Source organism: Centruroides vittatus, unplaced genomic scaffold (genome assembly GCF_030686945.1).
Source record: "Centruroides vittatus isolate TY-2023 unplaced genomic scaffold, ASM3068694v2 contig_4, whole genome shotgun sequence".
NCBI classification, from domain to species: Eukaryota; Metazoa; Arthropoda; class Arachnida; order Scorpiones; family Buthidae; genus Centruroides; species Centruroides vittatus.
The window spans coordinates 3,775,652-3,797,815 of NW_027122214.1; the positions used below are offsets into that span (position 1 = coordinate 3,775,652).

General features: G+C 23.2%; 1 protein-coding gene across 1 annotated transcript in view; it reads right to left on the reverse strand.

Annotated features, from left to right (window-relative positions):
• Nucleotides 1-22,164, reverse strand: part of LOC136976291 (endothelin-converting enzyme 1-like) — a 33,374-nt gene that overhangs the window by 7,592 nt on the left and 3,618 nt on the right. The window contains exons 3-11 of the mRNA XM_067271530.1: nucleotides 10,845-10,907; nucleotides 10,203-10,322; nucleotides 7,697-7,783; nucleotides 7,486-7,613; nucleotides 3,958-4,061; nucleotides 1,447-1,577; nucleotides 1,270-1,368; nucleotides 1,118-1,195; nucleotides 23-126 (exon numbers count right to left, since the gene is read on the reverse strand). Coding sequence (XP_067127631.1) covers nucleotides 23-126; nucleotides 1,118-1,195; nucleotides 1,270-1,368; nucleotides 1,447-1,577; nucleotides 3,958-4,061; nucleotides 7,486-7,613; nucleotides 7,697-7,783; nucleotides 10,203-10,322; nucleotides 10,845-10,907 — 914 coding nt within the window. The remainder of the gene's footprint in view (nucleotides 1-22; nucleotides 127-1,117; nucleotides 1,196-1,269; nucleotides 1,369-1,446; nucleotides 1,578-3,957; nucleotides 4,062-7,485; nucleotides 7,614-7,696; nucleotides 7,784-10,202; nucleotides 10,323-10,844; nucleotides 10,908-22,164) is intronic.

Genomic DNA, 22,164 nt, shown 5'->3' on the forward strand with positions numbered 1-22,164 from the left:
TGAGAAATTTCTTTTTTCATACCTATGATCTATAGAAAATGGTTGTTTTAATAATAATTCTTCTTTTCTTTTTAGAAACACTTCACCTTGAAATATATTTGAAATGTGGGTATTTTTTATTGAAAACTGGAAATAGAATAATAAACCATTTAAAATGAATAAATCATCATTTGAAAGCTAGTTTAAATTTTTATCTATTCCATTTTTTCAATCAAAGAAAATAATGATTCAAATTAACAACAACAAGAAACCACTTATATCAATGTTACTAAAATAAAATTATAATTGTAAAAATTGCAAGTTATTTTGATTTAGTTTTATTTATTGAACTTGAAAAATACCATAAACATTTTGGTTAAAAACTGCTTCAGGAATTTCAGATTGAATTGATTTGTATAGCTCAAGTAAAATAAACATTACATAGTCACATAAAAATACAAGAAACATATTGAGTTACAATATTTTTCTTTATGTATTTTCTTAATCAAGTAAATATTGTAATTAATTCTTTTAAAATATCCAAATATAAATAAAAATATAAATAACATTTCTTTAAAATGTTTAAAATTCATAATTGTTTATGATCATCTGTATTGACACTTAAAAAAATTAATTTGTGTGTTACAATTTCTTTTTATACATACTTTCTTCAATAAACAAAAATAAATGATGAATATCATTTCAAACATATCTTTCAAATAAAAGAGAAACTCCTTTCTGCTTATACAATGACATTAATATTCATAATATAATAGACTTTCCTGTAACATAGAAATTTTACCTAAATATTATTTGTGGAATTATAAAATTTGAACCAATGATTAACATTTTTCTCAAATTCTACAATTCTACCAAGAAATCTATTTAAATCAAAACAAAATTGTTCTATCTTAAAATATTTTAAATTAAAATTAAAAAAAAACAAATGATGTGCAGTTTTTCTATGAAGATTTTTTGAGAAAAGTTATTTTGACAACAACTAGGTAATATTTATTTTTATAACTTGAAATCAGAAATATTTTAAATTAAAGTTGAAGTATTCTAGTGCATTATTTTTTAATAAATTTATACAAGTCTAAAAAATATTACTATAACTGAAAACAGGATTTATACTTACACTTTCATAATACATTTCTAATTGTTCATTATTTAGTATAAATTCAGGATGACCAATATGTACATTTAATAAATTTATCTAAACAAAACAAAATGTAAAAATTTAGTCTTCAAAATATTTATTAAATTCACCTTACTTTTAAGATTACATACTTTTTCTTGAGCAATCTTCTTTTCTTCACTATTTAACCAGGGAAATGAATTTACTTCTTTCATGATAGAGGAACGAATATTTTCTACCATTTGTTGAACCTTTGTATGAAGAAATTTTATATTTTATACTCAAATTGTTATTAAATAGAAGTTTGGTATAAACAAAACTTTACTTACATCTGATTTTATTTCTGAAGAAAAATGTTTTTTTACATAGAGAGCACTTACAGCATGACCTAAATAATGAATGGTCTGATCAATACAGAAATCCCACCTGTCTTCAGATGGAGAATTAATATCAACAGCACCTATTTTTAAAACAAAATGGTAAATTAATAATTTTTTCTATAGTATTTTGACTTTTATGTAATGGCATGTAAAAAAATCATTATACAAATGTTCCCAAGAAATTTAGTACTAAAAATGATTTTGTTATTAATTTCGAACATTAACTTGTTAAAAATTTTGAATTGATTTTTTTTCAATGTTTTATGTAACATTAGAAATCCTTAAATAACCAATGATAATATTGTAAAAGAGAAAATATTAAAATACAAATACTCTGTGAGTCACAATTTAAACTAAATTAGCTAAAAATATCAAAACTTGTTTTTTGGAGAACTAATACTTAGTGAATGTATACAATCAAAACATAAGTCCTTAACACTTCTGAGCCTCCTGGCTCATCATCATCACATTTATTCATCACAAACACACAAACATCAAATTCCAAAGACTGCAAGCATTTAAATTTAAATCCATTCCAAAATTCAAATTGTTGTAACTTTCCTTGTCACAACAGACCACAAGAGGCATCAAGGATGAAAATACTTTTTTTTTTTTTTGATAAAATCGCCAGGACTAAAATTGTAAAATTAATATACAGTTTAAGACTATACAATAACGAGTCTTTCACTGTCCTTTCTCACACCTCAGGAAAACAGAATACAATTTTATCAAATGTATTATTATATTTTTTATTTGTGCCATTACCGGAAGGAAGTCCTGTAACATTTTGCATAGTGAGGCAAATGAGCAGTGTCTAATAAAAGGTTGATTCCACCACAAGACTATTATTTTCCTGAGGTGTGAGAAAGGATATACTATAGCTCTAATAGGATCTAATTTTACTACAATTCTTAACACATTCAGACACTTTGCTACCACTTGTACTTTTTACATGTATTACTCTAATAAATCTTGTGATAAATAATCTAAAGGTATCTTCAAAACCTTAAATAACAAAATATAAGGGATGTGTTTATAGTTACACATCCCTTATATTTTGCACACTATAAAGCATTGCATCATATATGGTAGGAGACATAATTGAACACAGCATAATTAATAATCATAATAAAATTCATAAAATCCAAAGTTTTAAACAAAAATGTTCAATAAAAATTATGCATCTTTTTACAGTTACATTATCTTTGTAATATCAATATTTATTATTTTTAAATTTTGATTATAGGATGTTAGTTATGTAAATAATAACTGAAATTACATTGACAGCAAATCAAGTTAGATCTTTTCTTCATAAAATACTTTTTTTAGCTCAAACATAATTTTCTCTTTAAGTGTTATATGAACAGAATGTAGTATTTATAGATAAACTTGATTCTTGCTAATCTGGCCATGCCAGATTAATCAGCATAGCCTTAAAGCTTGTCTAAAGGTAACAAATGATGTAATCTGTCACTCCTTTTAGTACTGATTCTTTTTAAAAGCAAAAGGACAAATAATTTGGTGCACTAACATGCAATACTGTACACAGAAATGAAACCTGAACAATTAGGAAAATAAGATATGTGACAGACTTAACATTTTCATGGAAATGGAACTACATTAGTGATCACACTGGAGATATGCTGGTAACTGAGAAGTCAGACTGTTGAATGGCTGGATTAGCAAGAATATGCTATATTTGATATCAGAACTGTTTATATTGTATCACTCAGCATATCATAAACATTGAGTTTACTAAAATTATACGTTTATTAGAGAGAGAACTGAAGTGTGGTAAACAAAATATTTTACTATACAACCGATATGAAAAAACCTATGCTTAGCAGTTAAAAGTGATTTCTGGCCAATAGGATATCCATTATATTTCAATCCATTCTGAGATTATGCAAATTTCAATCCAAACAAAAAACAGAATATTTTTGCATGTAATGCATCAGTGGTAAATGAATGTCATAACAGTAACAACAGTGACAGAAATTAAAACCATAATGATATTATATATATATAGAAAAGAAAATGACTTCTTGATCCTACAGAATTTAGTACATTCATTTCCAAAGTATTCAATATATTTATAAAAGTTATTATATATATAATGTTTCTATTTTTCATCAATTTAATAAATTCATAATTTTGATAAAACTTTTTTATATTGTACATATATAAAAGTTTAGAACTTCAGAACTGTTACTATTATTATTATATTAAAAAATTTTTCAAATTATCTTTGTGTTAGACACAAACATACCAATAACGATAGGAACTAATGCTTACTATTGTACTACACTATTGCTTATTATTTTAGTATTCTTTTCATCTGGTTACCATACTACTTTCTCTAGTATAACAGAGAAATGTTAATTTTATAAAATATTCCTAAAATTGTGACTTTTCTCAAATTATAAATATTTATTTTCTTATCAAGAAAAATTTACTTACCATTAAGTGTCTGATAAAATTTATTTGCTATTTTTCTTTCTTTTTTTGATAAGTGTGGAATGTAACTAGAAACAAATCTCCACATCATATAGTTATTTAATGCACTGAAATATATAAATTATATATTACTGAATTTGTTTAAGATATATTCAGGAATTTAATATTTTGTTAAACATAATCCCAAAATTTTTACTTTTAAGAAAACACAAGACATTTCACATAATAAAGATTTTATATGTTATTGCATTTATCTCAAAGTTTAAACTTAAAAAATTACAATAAATGAATATAGATATAATTAGTAATATCAAACTATTTCATAAAATTGATTTACCAAATTAAGAGTTAAATTAATTCATAATTTTTCTATATTTCTAAATTACTATTTAAACAAATCTAAATTTAAAAAACAACATAAAGAAATCAGTAAAAGTCCTCTAATCTAACATGTATAGGACTAATGTAGAGTCAAATTGTAGAAAATAATAGATTACTAAACTTTTTCTGTTCTTTTTTCCAATATTTGATTATGGCACTAGATGGAGGGAGGCATTAGGCACCATCTTGTATTAAAATTAATAATTATAATATTTAATTAAATAATTTTGATTAAACTGGAAGAAAAGAATCAGCCTGAAGCAGGGCTCAAACCTGCAACTTTTGCTTACCGTGCAAATGCGTTACCAGTTACGCCACTCAGATCTTCGGTCCAATCTCCTCCTCCAGTATATTTAATGTTAAGCTATAGCCATCGTCGGCCATTACAATGCCAACTGGGGGTGCATTCAGCGTCCACGACCAGTAAACATCCATCCAAAATTATTTAATTAAATATTTGATTAAATATGTACTGTAAATGGTTTGAAAACTTTATTTTGTATGCATGCAACTGTGATTTTTTTTTCTATTCATTTTTACATATCCTTTTAGTTGCTCTTGATAAAAACAAATGGACACTCTAAGCAAACAAATTCAAAAAGATCTATCCATATTATACAGAAATATATTGTATATATGTTTTGGCTATACATAGCTTAATCTAATATTTGTACCAAATTCAAATTGTCAGATTTTTTGAATGTCATGGTCACTATTATATTGTAACCACTCATGTAATTATAAAAACCCAATGCCTGCCCAGAGCCTCAATGAACCTTAAGTATGTCAAATTACTGAACATTTCAGATTATCAGATGCTGAATTAGAGAACTTTTGTTTTATATATTTAATTTCCAAATACATTCAAACTTACATTGAGTCAGTTTTGTCAAACAAGGTCTTAATGCTAAACAAGCATTTGATAAAAACAGCAAAGTGTTTATGTTTTTAAGGTTAATATATGTGAAAATGTTCAAAAATAATTGATTTGTTTATGCTTTTTATATTTAGATCTAAATATATTATTTTTCTTTATGAGAAAACAATGATATTTAATTATAAAAGTTTTCTCAAATTCTAAGCTAATTAAAAATGAACAGAAATCACTTAACATAATAGAAAAATTTCTATTACAAATCTATTCAGGTTACAAATTTATTATATTTGTAAAATGATTTATTACCTAAAGTTTGTATCCCGTAAGAATAAATTCAGAGTAATAAATTCTTCAATTCAGAATAATAAAATAATAATAATTATCAAACAAACTTAATTTAAAGAAATTTTTTGAATCTAGACATGTAACCATATAAATTGGTGAGAAGATAGTTATATCAGAAATACAACATTGAAAAATGAAGATATTAATCATTACATTTCTCAATTTTCTTTTTATGTAATATAAATAAAGTAATTTAATGGTTAAATGAACCAGTATAACAAGAATTTTACTAAGCATTATATCAATTTAATAGCAAGCAGATGTATATCAATTTTATAGCAAACAGATGTAAATTATACTTTCGTAAACTAATTTTCATATGAAAAAGTTTGAAGAAATAGTTAAAGCATAATGTATCTCACAACAAAAGTTGCAAGTAAAGAACCTAAAATGAAAATAACTAATAAAGTGATAAATATCTAATTTTTTCTTATAAAATCATGCAAAAATAAAATTTTATAAATATTTTTGCAATTATAGTATACAAAATAACTTGATTAGTTGTTACAATAATTAATTTAATAATTAACTTTACACATGAAAATTTTTAGAATCAAGGAAATACATTACTTCCAAATGAAAATAAAATGAACATAATAAGAATTAAATAATACTGTCATGATAGTTTAAGTAAATTTGCAAAGCAGATAACTGCAAATCTTCTTACAGTATATCTAAACTATTACTTTTCTGATAAATTCATCTGTAACTGATATTATATATATATATATATATATATATATTGTTTAAAATTATATTGTTTCCAGAGAAATGTTTTTAGACAATTTTACAAAGCAACTTAAGGAAGCACCTCAAAATAATAATTACTTTGCTACATGACTTTGTTGTTCCTGTAGCATGAAAAAGTACCAACTGTAAAGAAGAAACACTAAAAAATTGTCAATTTGTGAATTTTAAACACATTTATCATCCTAATTTATTGATAATTGACATTTTAATATAATTATTCAAATGATATGTGCTACAATAAATTATTTTTAAAAATAATAAATAATGTATAGCAATTTAGAATAGAAAAAGAAAAGAATTATTTCTCTTGCAATTTACATGTTTGGATTAGTAAGAAAAAAAATAATAAATGTTTATTTAAATATCTAGCAACACAAAAAAAAAGTGTTATTGTAAAAAATAAGACGGCCTAGGTACTGCCATTGACTTCAAACATGTTCAAAGATGTAAAAATTTATTAAGCATCTACTATATAAATCTGAAAAACTGGGCAGTCTCTGTCATGATATACCAAAAACGGCCACTAGGAGCACCCCTAGCTATTATTTAGATTAACAAGAAATCCAGTTTTTTGCATAACAATATTAAAATAACAATAAATGCAGTTTTTTGCATTTTTGACTGTGTTTTAGTAGGGTATGCCATGAGAAATTCAGTATATTATTATTTTTATTTGTAATATGAATTTATTATTTATACCACGGAATGACACTGCTGCTGCTAGAACACCCACTAGGGGGCGTCCCGGGCTACTAGTTAAATAGGTTAAATACAAGGTCCATATAAGAAGGTCAGGATAGTGTACTGAGCTGCCATTTTGGGACTTTTTGAGTTGCATGTTTAAAACAAACTTGTATGAGCAGTCAGTTTTATATGACATTAATTAAACTAATTTATGCAATTTTAGTTAAATTAATGTCGTATGAAACTGATTGCTCTTACAAGTTTGTTTTAAACATGAAACTCAAAAATTTCCAAAATGGCGGCTCCAGTACGCATGTCCTGACCTTCTTATATGGACCTTGGTTAAATATAAACACATATCCAAATAGTATAAACATTCTTTCAAATTATAACTTCAACTTAATATTCAATTAAATCAAAACCAAAAAAAAATAATAATAATAAATTAATTAAATACTCAAATAATAAAAACTTAATATATTTCAAAAACTTACATGTTATCTGTAGTCGAGAGTAATTGTGAAAGTGAATGAAAGTAATCTTTGAAGAATAGTCCTACTTCAGTACCCAAGGAAATGTCAGCTTTTGGATAATACGTTTGAAGCAGATCCCACCAATCTATCTATTTCAAATATAACAAATATTACAAATATTATTTTATCAGTTGTAAAAACAATTTTTAACCTTAGCAGATTTATAACTTACTACAGGAGAAATTGCTTTGAGTTCATTTATGGTGAAAATTTTATATTCGTGATCTTCGTTGAGTATTCTTTCTGGGTCAGGCATTATCTACATGATATTGCAATATTAGAATTAGTATAATAAACAACAATAATAACTGGAGAAAAAAATTATAAACAAAAAAAAATCATTTTATATCACTACAGAAAATAACTTCAATAAACTCAAGAATGCTTTTGCCCAGCATAATAGATCTTCAGTTGCAGAACATCAAAAATTAAAATAGAACACAAAATTTAAAGTTTCAGAAAATTTGCTAACTGTGAATTCTAGAAATTTACAAAGCAAATAAAAGCCACGAATGTGTTAACAATTGGAATAAGGACTCATTGTCACACATGGAAATCGATGTATGTAATGTAGCCTCATTTAATTTTATGTAATTTTTTTTCCTCGTGCTTACATTTTTCAATACTGTATTCTTTTTCTCAATTTTTTTAAAACTTTAAATTTTGTATGTTCTATTTTGTATTTTTTTTATATTCTGCGAGTAAAAAAAACTCTATTAAGCAGTGTAAAAAATGTCCTTCAGTTTATTAAACTTATTTGTTGGAGTGAGGTGTTGTTTTTGTATATAAGTTTATTAAAATTAGTGAAAGAAAATATGTAACTAAAACACTTTTTGAAAAATAATTCTAATATAAATGAAACTGTGGTTAATTGAAATATGTTATAATCATTTATAAAAAATTTGCAGATGTAACGAAAATTTAACTTATATCAATTCTGCATTATCATAATTTAAGCATCAGTTTCATAACTTAATTAAAACTGCATAATTTTAATTCCAAACAATCATATAATTTATATGAAAATATCTATAACTTGAAAATCTAAATGAAAAATAAAGTATTTTTTCAGTTAAGTTTTTCAGTTTTTCGGTAGTTTTTTAGTTCACCATAAAAAATTTAAAATTTTCAATGACGCATCAAATTCCGAAATATTTATTTTTTTATAAAATGTTTTTGCTTTCTAATAACTGATAAAATATGCAGATTATTTATCTTTCTTTTAGAATTGCAAATTCATTCTAAATTTTTGGCAATGAATCAATTCATCTAAAGCCACATATCTATACAAAGAAAACAATTCAATTCATTAATTTGAATTTTTTGGGTAGGCTATTATTTATTTATTTTCTTATTTGTTACAAACAAAAGTTAATGCCCCATGGCATTTTATCAAAATATTTGTAAAAACAGAAATTATCTTGATAAAATTAAAAATACAAATGCAAAATAGACTAACAATACAAAGGTAGAATAAGAGTTAAAATAAAGATACATAAATATTTATGTATGTAGTAGTGTTATTATTGAAATTTTGTATTTTTATAAATGCAAAGTTAAATATTCATAACTAAACTATAAATAGATATTATTTATATAAATTCATTGTTTCTTCTTTAAACAAAAACAGCATAAAATATGTTTAATCAAACTGAATGTTGACTAGAAAGTATTTTATAGTTCTTTTTAACATACTGTAAATGTCAAGGGACATTCAGATCCGATTAAATAACCTGCACATGTTTAAATTAGAATTAACAAATAGTCCTTAAAAACACACATTTTTAATATAACTCATTAAATTATTAATTAGACTGAAATTGCTTTTTTGTTAATTTTATACAGAGTATTATTTCATAATGTTATATGTTATTAATACCATATAACAAAAAATAATACTTGCAATTCTATAATACTTCAATAATGTAAATTTTGTATGGAATCATTTAAAGAACATTAAAGTGCTTTAAATGTAAAAAATTATTATTTTATATTCTGAAATTTGAGAAAAAAAAGACATTTTTTAATTTTATGTATAAAATCAAAATACTTAATAAAATTCTCTGTAGCACAAATTCAGAAGTTTCTAAAGTTTCTTGGATATATTTATTTAGTTTCTATCAGGATAATAAATTTTATTGTTTCGGAAACACTGCAAGCTAATTAGCCAAGAATAAAATCAATTTTGCAAAAGCTTAAAACAAAGAATTTATTCAGCTTTATTTTATGTTTTGAAATTACTATTATTTTTCTACTTTTTAATATTAATTTATTTTTAATACTTATATTATTAAATATAAACATGTATAATTATATGAGCCTTTACATACTCTCAACAATTATTAAAAAAATATATTACGAATAAATAGGGAATATCATTTTGAAATGATTTGCAAAATGTTATTTAATGTTATTTACTTCCAATGTAATAAAATTTTAATGAATGTTACAATGATATACTTTATATTATAATTATAATTATAATTTTATTTATTTTTTATATAAATCCCAATTTTAAATCAACAAAAAAATATATAGTATATCAATACATTTTAGACTTTATTATGTATTACTTATATTGTTTATTATATTTATTATGCAAAATTTTATTTATCTGTAAAGATAAAAGTACTGTAAGAATAATTATAAGCATATATTTTAAAATATTAAAATCTTACCCGAGCCAGTCTTTTCTCATATGAAAACATGTCATTGGCAAATTTTTCAGCAATCGTGGAAGTTGTGGAATCGAATTCTTTGATGATGTTTTCAATGAATTCTTTGTAAGCTCGGATATACTACAGAAACATTAAAAATAAATACAAGGATATATCATATTTCAACAGATGGCCATTCTCTAAGTTAATAGCCACACAATTAACAATGTTCTACATTAATAATAAGCTTGTAAACTCAAAAATTATTTTAATAATAATAATGTATGAAAGAAAAGATCAATTATAAAGAAGCTATGTTCAAATAATTCGATTTTTGTATAATTAAACTTTTTATTTAATTAAGTTTTAACAGATTCGTCATATAAATCAACAAATGAATCAGCCATTTTTATTCTCTGAGAATAAAAATGATTTGACTTAAATAAAAACTTAAAATATTTAAACAGTAAACAAAATTTTTTACTTATAAAATATGTAAAAAAATTTTGTTTACTGTTTAAATATTTTAAATTCTTTCATTTATATCAAAAAGTTTTTACTTTTTATAAGAAAAACAAAATATTTTAAAATATTTTTAAAAACTTAAATTTTCATTATATACATTTTAACTATTATCAACATACAAAAGATTTATTTATTTACCTTGTTATTTTCATTTTCAAAATAAAACCTTTTATCTGGTAAACCCAATCCAGAAGGAGATATCTGCAATAAAATTTTTAAATATTTAATATATAATTTGTCTTAATCATAAAACTATGCTTCATAAATTATAAATTTAACAATAAAAAGGTATATGATAGAATAAATAATTATTTTATAAGCAATACAAGTTTAAAAAGTACATTTTTAAAAAGATTGAATTTCTTTTTATAACTGACAAAGTCTTCCTATACATCATGATAATGCATTTATTTGTCTGCCAAATTTTACTGTAAATATCAAAGTACAAAGCCTTTGTGCTTTAATGAACAGAAAATGTACAAAATTTAGACAACACTTAAAATAAAATTTGTTCTCCTTAAGTAGTAATCAAACTAATTACTCATTTTAAATACTTATAATAAAAAAAGCACTTAAAATTTTTTATAAAAAAATGTTTTAGTAGAAAGAAAAAAATTTCTCAATGAGAATGTTTTGCAATTTTTTGTAAAACTAGAAATATCAAAAGATACAAAACAGTATAGTCATTTTGTAATGTAAAAATTACTTTAAAATATGTCTAATAATTATTTTATCAAAACTTTTTAAAAATATGGATAATAATTACTAAATTATCACAGCAATAGCTTTAATATTTGGCATTAAAATATATAATATATACCAATATATAATACCAATTTATTACCATACCAATAATACCAATATATAAAAATATTCTTTTAAAACAATTTAATTTTTTTATAATTTAGAAATTAATTCTTTTAAATTGTTGTATATTCATGAGATTTATAAGATGCTAATTAAAATTATTATATACATATCTACTAGATTCTAGTTTTATAAGATTTATATATTGCAAACAAAAATAATATATAATTCAATGAACAGAAACATATAAACTATTTATTACTTTTAATGAACAGTAATAAATAGTTTATATGTTTATATTTACACAATTAAAAGAAAGAAACATTCAATAATAAAAATATATAAGTTGTTAATTTATATATTACATAATGAAAGAGATACTTAAAATGTCTAATGTCTCCATTAACTAATATCTATAAAATTTAAGACATATATACAGCCACTATTTATAAATATTAAGATGTTTAGAAGCAACCAAATTTTTGAAATCTATTACCAAACTAAAACAATTTGAAAATTGTAAATGAATGAAATTTTGATAACTAATTACATTGTCTTTTCTAAACACAGAAAATTTTTATCTTACAGAATTTATAAAACAGAATTAATAGCTAATTTTTCCCTTCTGACATTTGTCAAATAAATACTACACGTATACAGAATGGAACGAAACTTTGGAACTAACTTATACAACCACCGGGTAAACAATTTAACATTCATTCACGACGATAAATATTTACATATGTAAGCTAATCCTTAAATATTGTAAATTTAAAATTTTTAAAAGTTTATAAATTATTTGATTTTATTAATTTAATATCACAAAGAAACGTATACCTGTTGATTTATTTTATTTTCAATAAGTTTGTTTAGACAAATTTTAGTATTGAAACTTAACATTACCAAATGCTTAAGTTTAATGTATTCTTTCAATAAATCTAATCTTTATTATATTCTTCTATATATTTTAAATATAAAGTTAGTATATTTATAATTGTTTGAAATTTTTATTTAATATGGTTAATGTATATATGTATATTACACACATGCATAAATTATAGTTGTTTAAAACTTTTAGTTAATGTATCATTTAATTGTATAAATAAATATAAAATTACGTTTAACAAAAAATAAAATATTTTGCTTCTGTTTTGTTAAACGTTGCAATTTTATATTTATTTATACAATTAAATGTAATATCGTCGGCCATGTTTTATATTAAATTATATTTTAAATAAAAAATAGTAATCATTTTATATAAAAATATATTTAGTACATAATAATTAACTGCAATAATTTAATCAATCAATTAAAGATATTTTTAGATAATTTCTTATCTGTCAGTGATAATTTCCATTGTATATATCATTCCATATGCACTTAATTAAAAGCACATTTTCAACTTTGGACATAAAACTCCAGACTGATTTATAAAACCCGACAATAAAAATATACTTACTTTTAATAATACTTTTATGTTTTTTCTCTTTCTTCTAATATTTGTATAAGAAAAGTATTTTTAAGGCAATAATTATATTAAAAAAATAATTAAATAATATCTAATAATGTTAAACAACCTTTAACTATTTAAAAAAATTTTTTTTATATAATATAAAATAATTTTGCATGTTTCAAATATATTTTATATTCTATATTTGCATGATTTTAAATATTTAAAAATTATATTAAATTATAATATAGTAAATTTTTATTTATTTATGCAAAAAATTGCATAAATTACATAATGAACATATAAATAAAAAATTTATATCTAAATATTTTGAAAAAGAATTTTCTATATATTTATTATTTTATTTGATTCATCTATCAGTTTTTATTATACTGTATTACTCTTCAATAACAATGCAAATAATCGGGTAAATCGGTTATTCGGAAATATATATTTTCTTTATTTATCAAATTACTAAATATATATTATATATATAAATTAATACTATAGTTACATTGAATTGCATACATCTTAAAACAGTAATTTAAAATATATTCAATTCAATAAAATATTTTTACACACATTAATGTTAACATCAATTTCACCCATGTATTTTTATATGAATTTTTAGCCAATTCTCTCTTTGTTGTTTGAAAATTTACCAATAATAGCAGCTTGTTCGTATATAAAGAAACAAAATAATACAATTTGAATGAATACTAGTACAGAAAATAATTTTTGATTGAGTAGTTACTTGCAAATATACCATAAGATCATCATCTAACTTAAAAAAAAAACATTTTTAATTATTCAAAATAGAACTTTTAAAATTAAATATGAATTATAATTTTTTTAATTTAAAGTATTATTATTAAATATTTTAGTCTGTTGGAAGAATTTGGTCAGTCTGCTTTCAGACACTGATTCAAAATATCACAAGAATGGTACATTGTTTATTATTCATCAGAAATGATAAGGACAATTGAAAATATTTAAGTAACTACATTCTTAAACTGCTCCTATACAAACACACTTAAAATATTAAGTATGGGGGTCATTACTCTAATTATTTAATTGAAATAGAAATTATGGAATTATATTATTATTCTTAAAATTATTATTTTTTAAATAATAATTTTATATTAGAATATGAATTCAATTATAAAATTATTCTCAAAATATTTTAATTTGTATTATGTTACCTTACAGAATTCATTCTAATGGAAAGGAAGACAAATTATATAGTTTCAAGTACGAAAAGCAGATGCTTAATCACTGTCAAAATACTTAAATTAAAACTAATAAAACTTCATTTATTCTAATAATTACATAGATAAATATGTTAATTAAATATATTATACCACATATCAAAAGAGAAAGATGTTTGTTCATAAATCTTTTGTTTTGTTTCTACTTCTGTATATAGTAATGTAATTATTTATTTTGATGAATAAGATATATTTTTTAAGAATTAAATCTTAATATTAAATTAAATCAATGTTTATTATGTTATACAATGAATCTGCATGTAGATTAATTAACCTCAAAATATGGATAGTAATATAAATGACCATTATTATTTAATGGATAAAAATATTTATAGTTTGAGGTAAAATTTTCTTCCTAGTGCACATTATATGACTGTAAAGGTTCTGCTTCATAATCATAAAATTAATTCTCTAAACTCAAATTAATTTAATAAACATATATAATTAATACAAATATTTCATCAAATTTTGAAACAATTCCTTTTAATTAACTTAAAATATTAATTTATATCAATTTAAACTTGTTATATGATATCACAACAAACATAGGAAGAGAAAATTGCCATCAACTATATATTAAAAGATAATGATAAAAATTATTTTTTAGCTGAATGATACATAAAATTTATAAAAATTATTACATTTTACAGTAATATTTTGTTTCTGAAAAACAAATTTAATCACCATTTTATCCTATAACAACAAATTATACTATATTGAAGCATGAAGAAGACTCTCAAGAACAAGATTCCAGAAACAAAAATAGCCAACAGGATAATAACATATCGGCAACACTTAGTTTAAAGTTTCCCTTCTATTGCTTGAGAGGAAGATGCTAACTCATTGCGGAATTAAACAAAAATTCTCTGTTCATCTGAGAATTTCAAAGTTATTTCTGGCTAAATTTGTTTTGATGATGATGACAAAAACCTTTACTACAATTGAATATTTGAATTTAGTATAAAAGTTAATAATAAAAGTTCTTTTTTTCTTTTTACAAATTTAAATATAAATCTTTAAACAATAATTTTAAATAATAATACTTTAAATTTTAAATAGATTTAAAGTAATAATTTGATAAAACTGAATTTCATAGTCTCCTAGAACTTTATCTGAAAATGTTCCTATCACAATAAAATGAAAACACTTACAATAAAGTAACTCTTTACAAAGTGATAACTGTTTTTTTTAATAATTTTATCAGGGAAATGCCACAAATCAATTTATTGTTATGCAGAATATTTTATTTCTATTAGTGAGGTGCAGGTAATTTCAATTCCAAAGAAATTGTTCTCAATCTAAATATAGATAATTATTCTAAATATTTAATAAAATTCCATTTCAAAAGGAATGAATTTTTTTTATAATGATACAGAATTTTATAGAATGGATGTCAAATTGATTCCATAAAATTAAATATATTTGATACATTTCTTTATAGAATCCATTATTACGAAAATCTATTTCCTTTCTCCTAATAATTTTTTTTTTAATTCTTTTTCTTAGAGTAACTGTTTTTATTTATTTATTTATTTATTTACATTTTAAAATAATTAAATATCATTATCATTTTAATGATGTTACATATTGCTGAATTACATCAGAATATCATGCAATATAAATAATTACAAAATGAATTAAACAAAAAAATACAAAAATTAAACAAAAAAGTAAACAAAAAAATACAAAAATTATTTAGTAAACAAATAACAAAATGATTTTGGATAAAAACTGGTTTTTAAAAGTATTTTTGAGATGTTATGCAATGATTAACAAATACATCCTACAGTGAATTATATAACATCCACTTTTTTTTTACTATAAAAAAATTATATTTAAAATAATATAAAAATTCTATATTTACAAGTTCACATTTAAAATAAAATGCGAACCTGATTTGATTATAAAATATGATCTTTGATTGTTAAAAATTTCATTTCCCTTTCCACTACAATTATAAAAATTTAGTTTAATCATACATATTTGTATAATATTTGTATATCCGACTTAATTGGGGACTGGGGTTGGTCGGATAACTGAAAAGTCGGATAACCGAAAAGTATGAAAAAATATGTTATTAGTATAGTGTATTAGACCTGGTTTAAATACTAGTCTCCCTTTCATGGTCGAGCCAGTGCTGCCAGCTAAAACATGCAAAAATTTAACAAAAATAATATTACAGTAGCCAAGACATAGCCAAATATTGTAGCGCCACATCACTAGCGGACATTTGAATTTGCCGAATAGAACGCGGTCGGTTAATCGGGGGTCGGATAATCGATGCTCTACTGTAAAAAGTTATCCACTAAATCAATATAAAATGATGATGATCAATACTTAAAATAAAATAAAATTTTTTCATAATATGTTTTCTATTTCATATTTAAAGTTGCAACTAATATTGCAATTTTTAATTATTAGAATTATAAAATTATAATAAGTTATGCAATAGGTTTGCATAACTTACTTTAAATCTTGTATTAATAATTCCTGGAAATAATATAATTATGTTTAAATCCAAAGGATTGTTAACATTGACTGGTAATAAAGAACAATTTGAATACAGAAAGATTTAATTTTTACATGGCAATTTTAAGTAAAGTTCTATATATTTAAACTTTTTAATACTTTATTGAAAATTAGTAAAAGAAAAAACTATTTTAATTGACTTTTCTAAATTAATTAATAAAAAATCCAAATGTTAATTTATTGTATATTAAATTAATTTTCAAGTTAAGCTTTTCTTGGATTTATACTATTATTATTTTAAAATATTATCAACTGAGCTCAAAAAAAAAACAAAAAAACTATTTTTTGTTTAAAAGTAATTAAATATATATTTTTTATATTATCTAGTAAGTGTTTTCTCTTATAAATTAAAGCAATGTACTTTGTAAGAAAAGAAGAAGAAAGTTAGATATAAAATTTGTTTTTTAAAATAATAGTAAAATAACTTCTTATCAAAAATAATTTGTTTGTAAAACTTCTGAAGTATATTTTAAGTAGCATATTTGATAATAGACAAAAGCTTTAAAAATAGAAATTAACTTTTAAAATGAAAATTTATTTTTTATGAACACATGATTTATTTTAATTATGATGGAAAAACATTACTGTATTTCCATGTTTTCTTTGAGTATATGTTATGGACAAAGTGATTAATACGGGCATTATGAATAATGACCAACAAAATCGGGCATTGTAATAAATTTCAGTAATTTATCAAATTGACCGGTCATTATGGATACTGCTATCATCTAGTCGGGCAAAATGATAATAATACGTTGAGGAGTGATCATCTGACATACGCTAGCCAATCAGCACTCGAATCTAAGTTGCGTGTGCTTATTGCGTTTAGTACCAAATTTGGCGGTGGTCGCAACTGTTTGTGCTCTTGATGGATTCTTCCCGGAGGGGAGCCACCGGCTGGCCGCTGATTGTTTAACGTCACTAGTTATTTATTCACAATAGTTCTTAAACACACGTATCAATAACTAGTATGTATCAATATCTAGTAACGTTAAACAATTGGTGGCCTGCCAGCGGCTTCCCTCTGGAGGAATCCATCAGGAGCACAAACAGTTGTGACCGCCGCCATGATGGTGCACATAGGTAAAATTTTACCATTTAATTAATATAGTTAATAGTACTTAGTTTTAAAAGATTACATGTTCTTTTTAAAATATTTTGAAATAATTCACAAAAAATAAATATTTCTAAATGAAATAAGTGGGGTTTTTTAATCAAATTAAAATGTCGCAGAATTTAAAATTTGGTACTAAACATGATACGCACTCAACATGATACGCACATGCAACTCAAGAGTGCCAATTGGTTAGCGTATGTCGATGGATGATCACTCCTCAACTTATCATCATCACTTTGCCCGACTAGGTGGTAGCAGTATTCATAATGACCGGTCAATTTGATAAATTAATCAATATTTATTACACTGCCCACCCTTTTTGGTCATTATTCATAATGACCAGGCATTATGAATAATGCCCGATTAATCACTTTGTCCATGATGCATATACCTCTTATAGATGAGATAAAATCAGCAATATAGTCCACAAGGATACCTAAAAACCTCCCATTATTTTTAAGAAACTTTTATAGTATCAAAAGCATTTTTCTTTATTTTAACTTTTTATTTTTAATAATGGTTACCACAGAGATGTCACTGAATAGTCACTGTATCAGTATATTTATGTTTAATTTAAACTGACATAGCAGAGCAATGTTCTTATAAGTAAAACCAAGTTGGCACATAGGAGCATATTCTTATAAGTAAGGTATGTTCTTTAAGCAAAACAGGATATGTGTTTCAAAAAGGAGAAAACAAGAAATTTTTACTATATAATAGCATGCTGTTATTTGCATAGAGATATAGTATATAACTTAGCTACAAGTATTTTTTTTTTATATTAAGATACATCTAAAATACAAATTTGTGTAACTAATAAAAATATTTTAGGTAGGAAAAGCTTAGTTTTGCAAAATATTGGCATAATATGGATTTTGAATGAAGCTGAACTAATCCAAAATGTTACTAATTAACAAAATTTGAAATGAAAAACAACAACAAAGAACAGTCTCAATTTAGATTATTTATGAAAAACTAAGAATTGGGATCAAATTCCAATCTCTTATGACAACAGAAAGACTATTTCATTTATATACTCTGTACATATTTTAAACCAAAAAGTCTATATACTAGTACTAATATATATCACAGAATTATAAACATGTTAACAATATATTAACATTTTTTTGTGTAAGAAGTGAATAGATTTCCTTTTGATGCATAAATACTATATCCTATTTTAAAGAAAAATAAATCAAAATATACATTTATCTTTCATAAGTATACCATATTTTCTCAATTAAGCTCCAGGGGAGTTTATTTTTAAAATGTGCACATTCCCAAGGGTTTATTTAAAGTTCTAGAGTGTTTTTATTTATTTATTTTTTATTTTTTTGAGTACAACAGGAGAAATGTGAGTAAACATTAAAAGAAATATCTTAATTATTTGTACAAATTTGGAACTATCAAATCAGTTTAGTGTATTTACAAGTAACAACTACAAAATCTGAGATAATTACTGTTTTTATAGTGAATTCAATGTCTTCAAATTTGGTTGTTATATCATCATTTGTGTCTATTTCTGTTGTTCCTGTCAGAAACAGAATCTTGACTACAACTACAAGGTAATTTTCTTAATTACCTTGTAGTTGATAATGCTCTTATGAACTTGATTGTAACTTTTCTATGCTCAATATTTATAATTTTAATTCTATATATAAATTTTAACAACCAATACTTTAACAAACGATCTGCCAGATTTTATTAGGCTACATTTAAGGCTACTTAATAACTGACAATGCAGCCGCATAGCAAGAGGAATTGTGGGTTCAAGTTCCACTTCAGGCCACTTTTTTTCTTCCAGAATAATCTAGATCAAATTTAAAAAAATTAATTTATTTCTAATTATTAAATTATCAAAAAATGGCTACCTAATCAAAGCAATTTGTCTATAGTTTGATTCTGATTATTATTCTTAAATAAAGCCCAATATAATCCAGCAGATTGGCAATCTTACTTTCAAAAATGTTTCTGTGAACCTTGGAAAAGAAAGCATTGTCAAACTCTAGACAATTCGAAGAGATAGAATTTTAAATTTCTTACCTATCATTACCTACTATATTATTCTATAATTTGCGGTACTTCAACATGTTTCCCATGCTTTTCAACCTGAGACTTATTTTTAACAGCAAGAAGAAATTAAAGATGAATTTACAGCGAGTAAATATAAAAAGGTTTTATAAAAGATTTGTAAGAATATCCATAAATATTACTAGGACACTAGCAGACTGTTCAACATGATTTTTTCTTCTTTGTACTTTATTTATGCTGATTACAAAAACTAATTTTCAAATTTGGCCATCACATCACATTCCTTAGAAATTCTCATTATTATTAATATACTCCTAATACGCACTTATATAAACAAGTTTTAAAAAGAATGTGTACAAACAAATGTTGTCTGACTGTTGCTGGACATTGATTTCAGAAACCAAACATATGTCACAAACAGAATAAGGCCAGAAAAGCTTCTTAAACCTTAATATAAATTAGTATCTTTTTATTTCCAATAAAATTAATAATAAACAAACTTGATTTTATTTTCTTATCCTGACATGACAAAAATTTTGTTCTTAGTTTGATCATGATAAATAAAAGATAAAACTGAAATAATGCATAAAAGATCAAGAAAAATTATGAAACTTAAAAGTGTTTTTGATTTCAAGAGCACAGAAGTTGGATTATGTTACCAAGCATAAACAATAACAAATGATCAGTTACTTTGTCATCATGTTAACTGTTTGAAATCTGAACTCTTAATCATTGCTAAAACAATAAACTCACAAGAATAGTTATAAAGAACACTAATTGTTTACTAAATATAAAAGGAAATGAAATTATAACTGTACAAATTTTATATTTATTTCATTTTGTTTATAAGAATTTTGTCCAAATAAAAAGTTTGACCTTGCAACATATATAGGGATATTTAGTTTAGGTAGAGACTAAAGATATTTACTTTATCTAGTAGTATCTGTCCAATTTTTGTGATTTAATCAATTTTTTAAGAAAATAATTCATTGAGCTTTTTAGAGTTTAGTCCCTTATAAATTTCAAGTTTCATACATAACCTTGCAGCTAAACAATAAAACATCCCCAAAAAATATATCATGTATTAGGAAATTTCAAATGAAAATAGTGAGTTCTGCTGACTAGAAAATGATAAATTGTAAAATTTTTCAAAATATAATGGTGTTACACATCAATAAAACCATTACCATAACTGACATTTAATTTATGTTACATAGTAACTGCTATTACAATAATAGCATATTATAAATATGATCTGATTCTTATTGAAATGAAGATTAATTAAAATCCAAAATACAAGTGTTATATTTATATACACAATCTGACAGGCTCAAAGCCATTCAATGTGAATACTGTATAAGCACTGTAGGACATTATCTGCTAACTTCTGTTTTTCATTACTAAATTAAAACATATCTACTAATCAAAGATTAATAATCATCTACAAACAGACTATTATTATTCTGGACTTTATCAAACATTTAATAATGAGGAGGAATGAATTAACTTAAATAGAAAGCTTTATTTCTGAAAAATAATGCTGTTTCTCTAAGTTAATTCATTCATCCTGGTTACTGAATGTTTGATAAGTCCAGAATAATAATAGTCTATTTGTAGACTAAAAAGTGTATTAAACAATATTAGAACAGGAAAGCTTAGCTTAATCATTAACTTAAGTGAATTTTTTTTGTATGTAGATTTAGTTCATGTGAAGTATTTTATGAAGTGATAAATATTCTTATATATTGTTATTGTCAATAAGCAAATTTATCAAGTATATAATCTGCCAATCACATCTGTTTATATACTAGCTGCAGAACCATTTTTCTATTGAGCCATGAACTATTCTATTCTACTGACATCTGTTAAATTTAATAGAAGTCTTAGATATTTGATGAACATAAAAAGAAATGTGATAAAACTATAGAATCAATTAATAAAATATATAATCAATAACTATTATAAATTCTTATTGTAATTTGCTGATTTTTAGTTATTCACTTCTATGATTTATCAATACATTAAGTCTTTACTTAACGTCATCGATAGATTCTTGGAAACTACAATGTTAAGCAAAATGATGTATAACAAAATCAATTTTACTACAGGCTAAATGATATAAACAAGATATAATTTAGTTATTTGTGTTTGCAATTTCTAGAATTTATTTTCCACCTCATAAAATCAATTTTACTGTTTATAAAGAAATTCAACAACAATAATTACTACAAATGTACTTTTATCTTTTTTCAACAA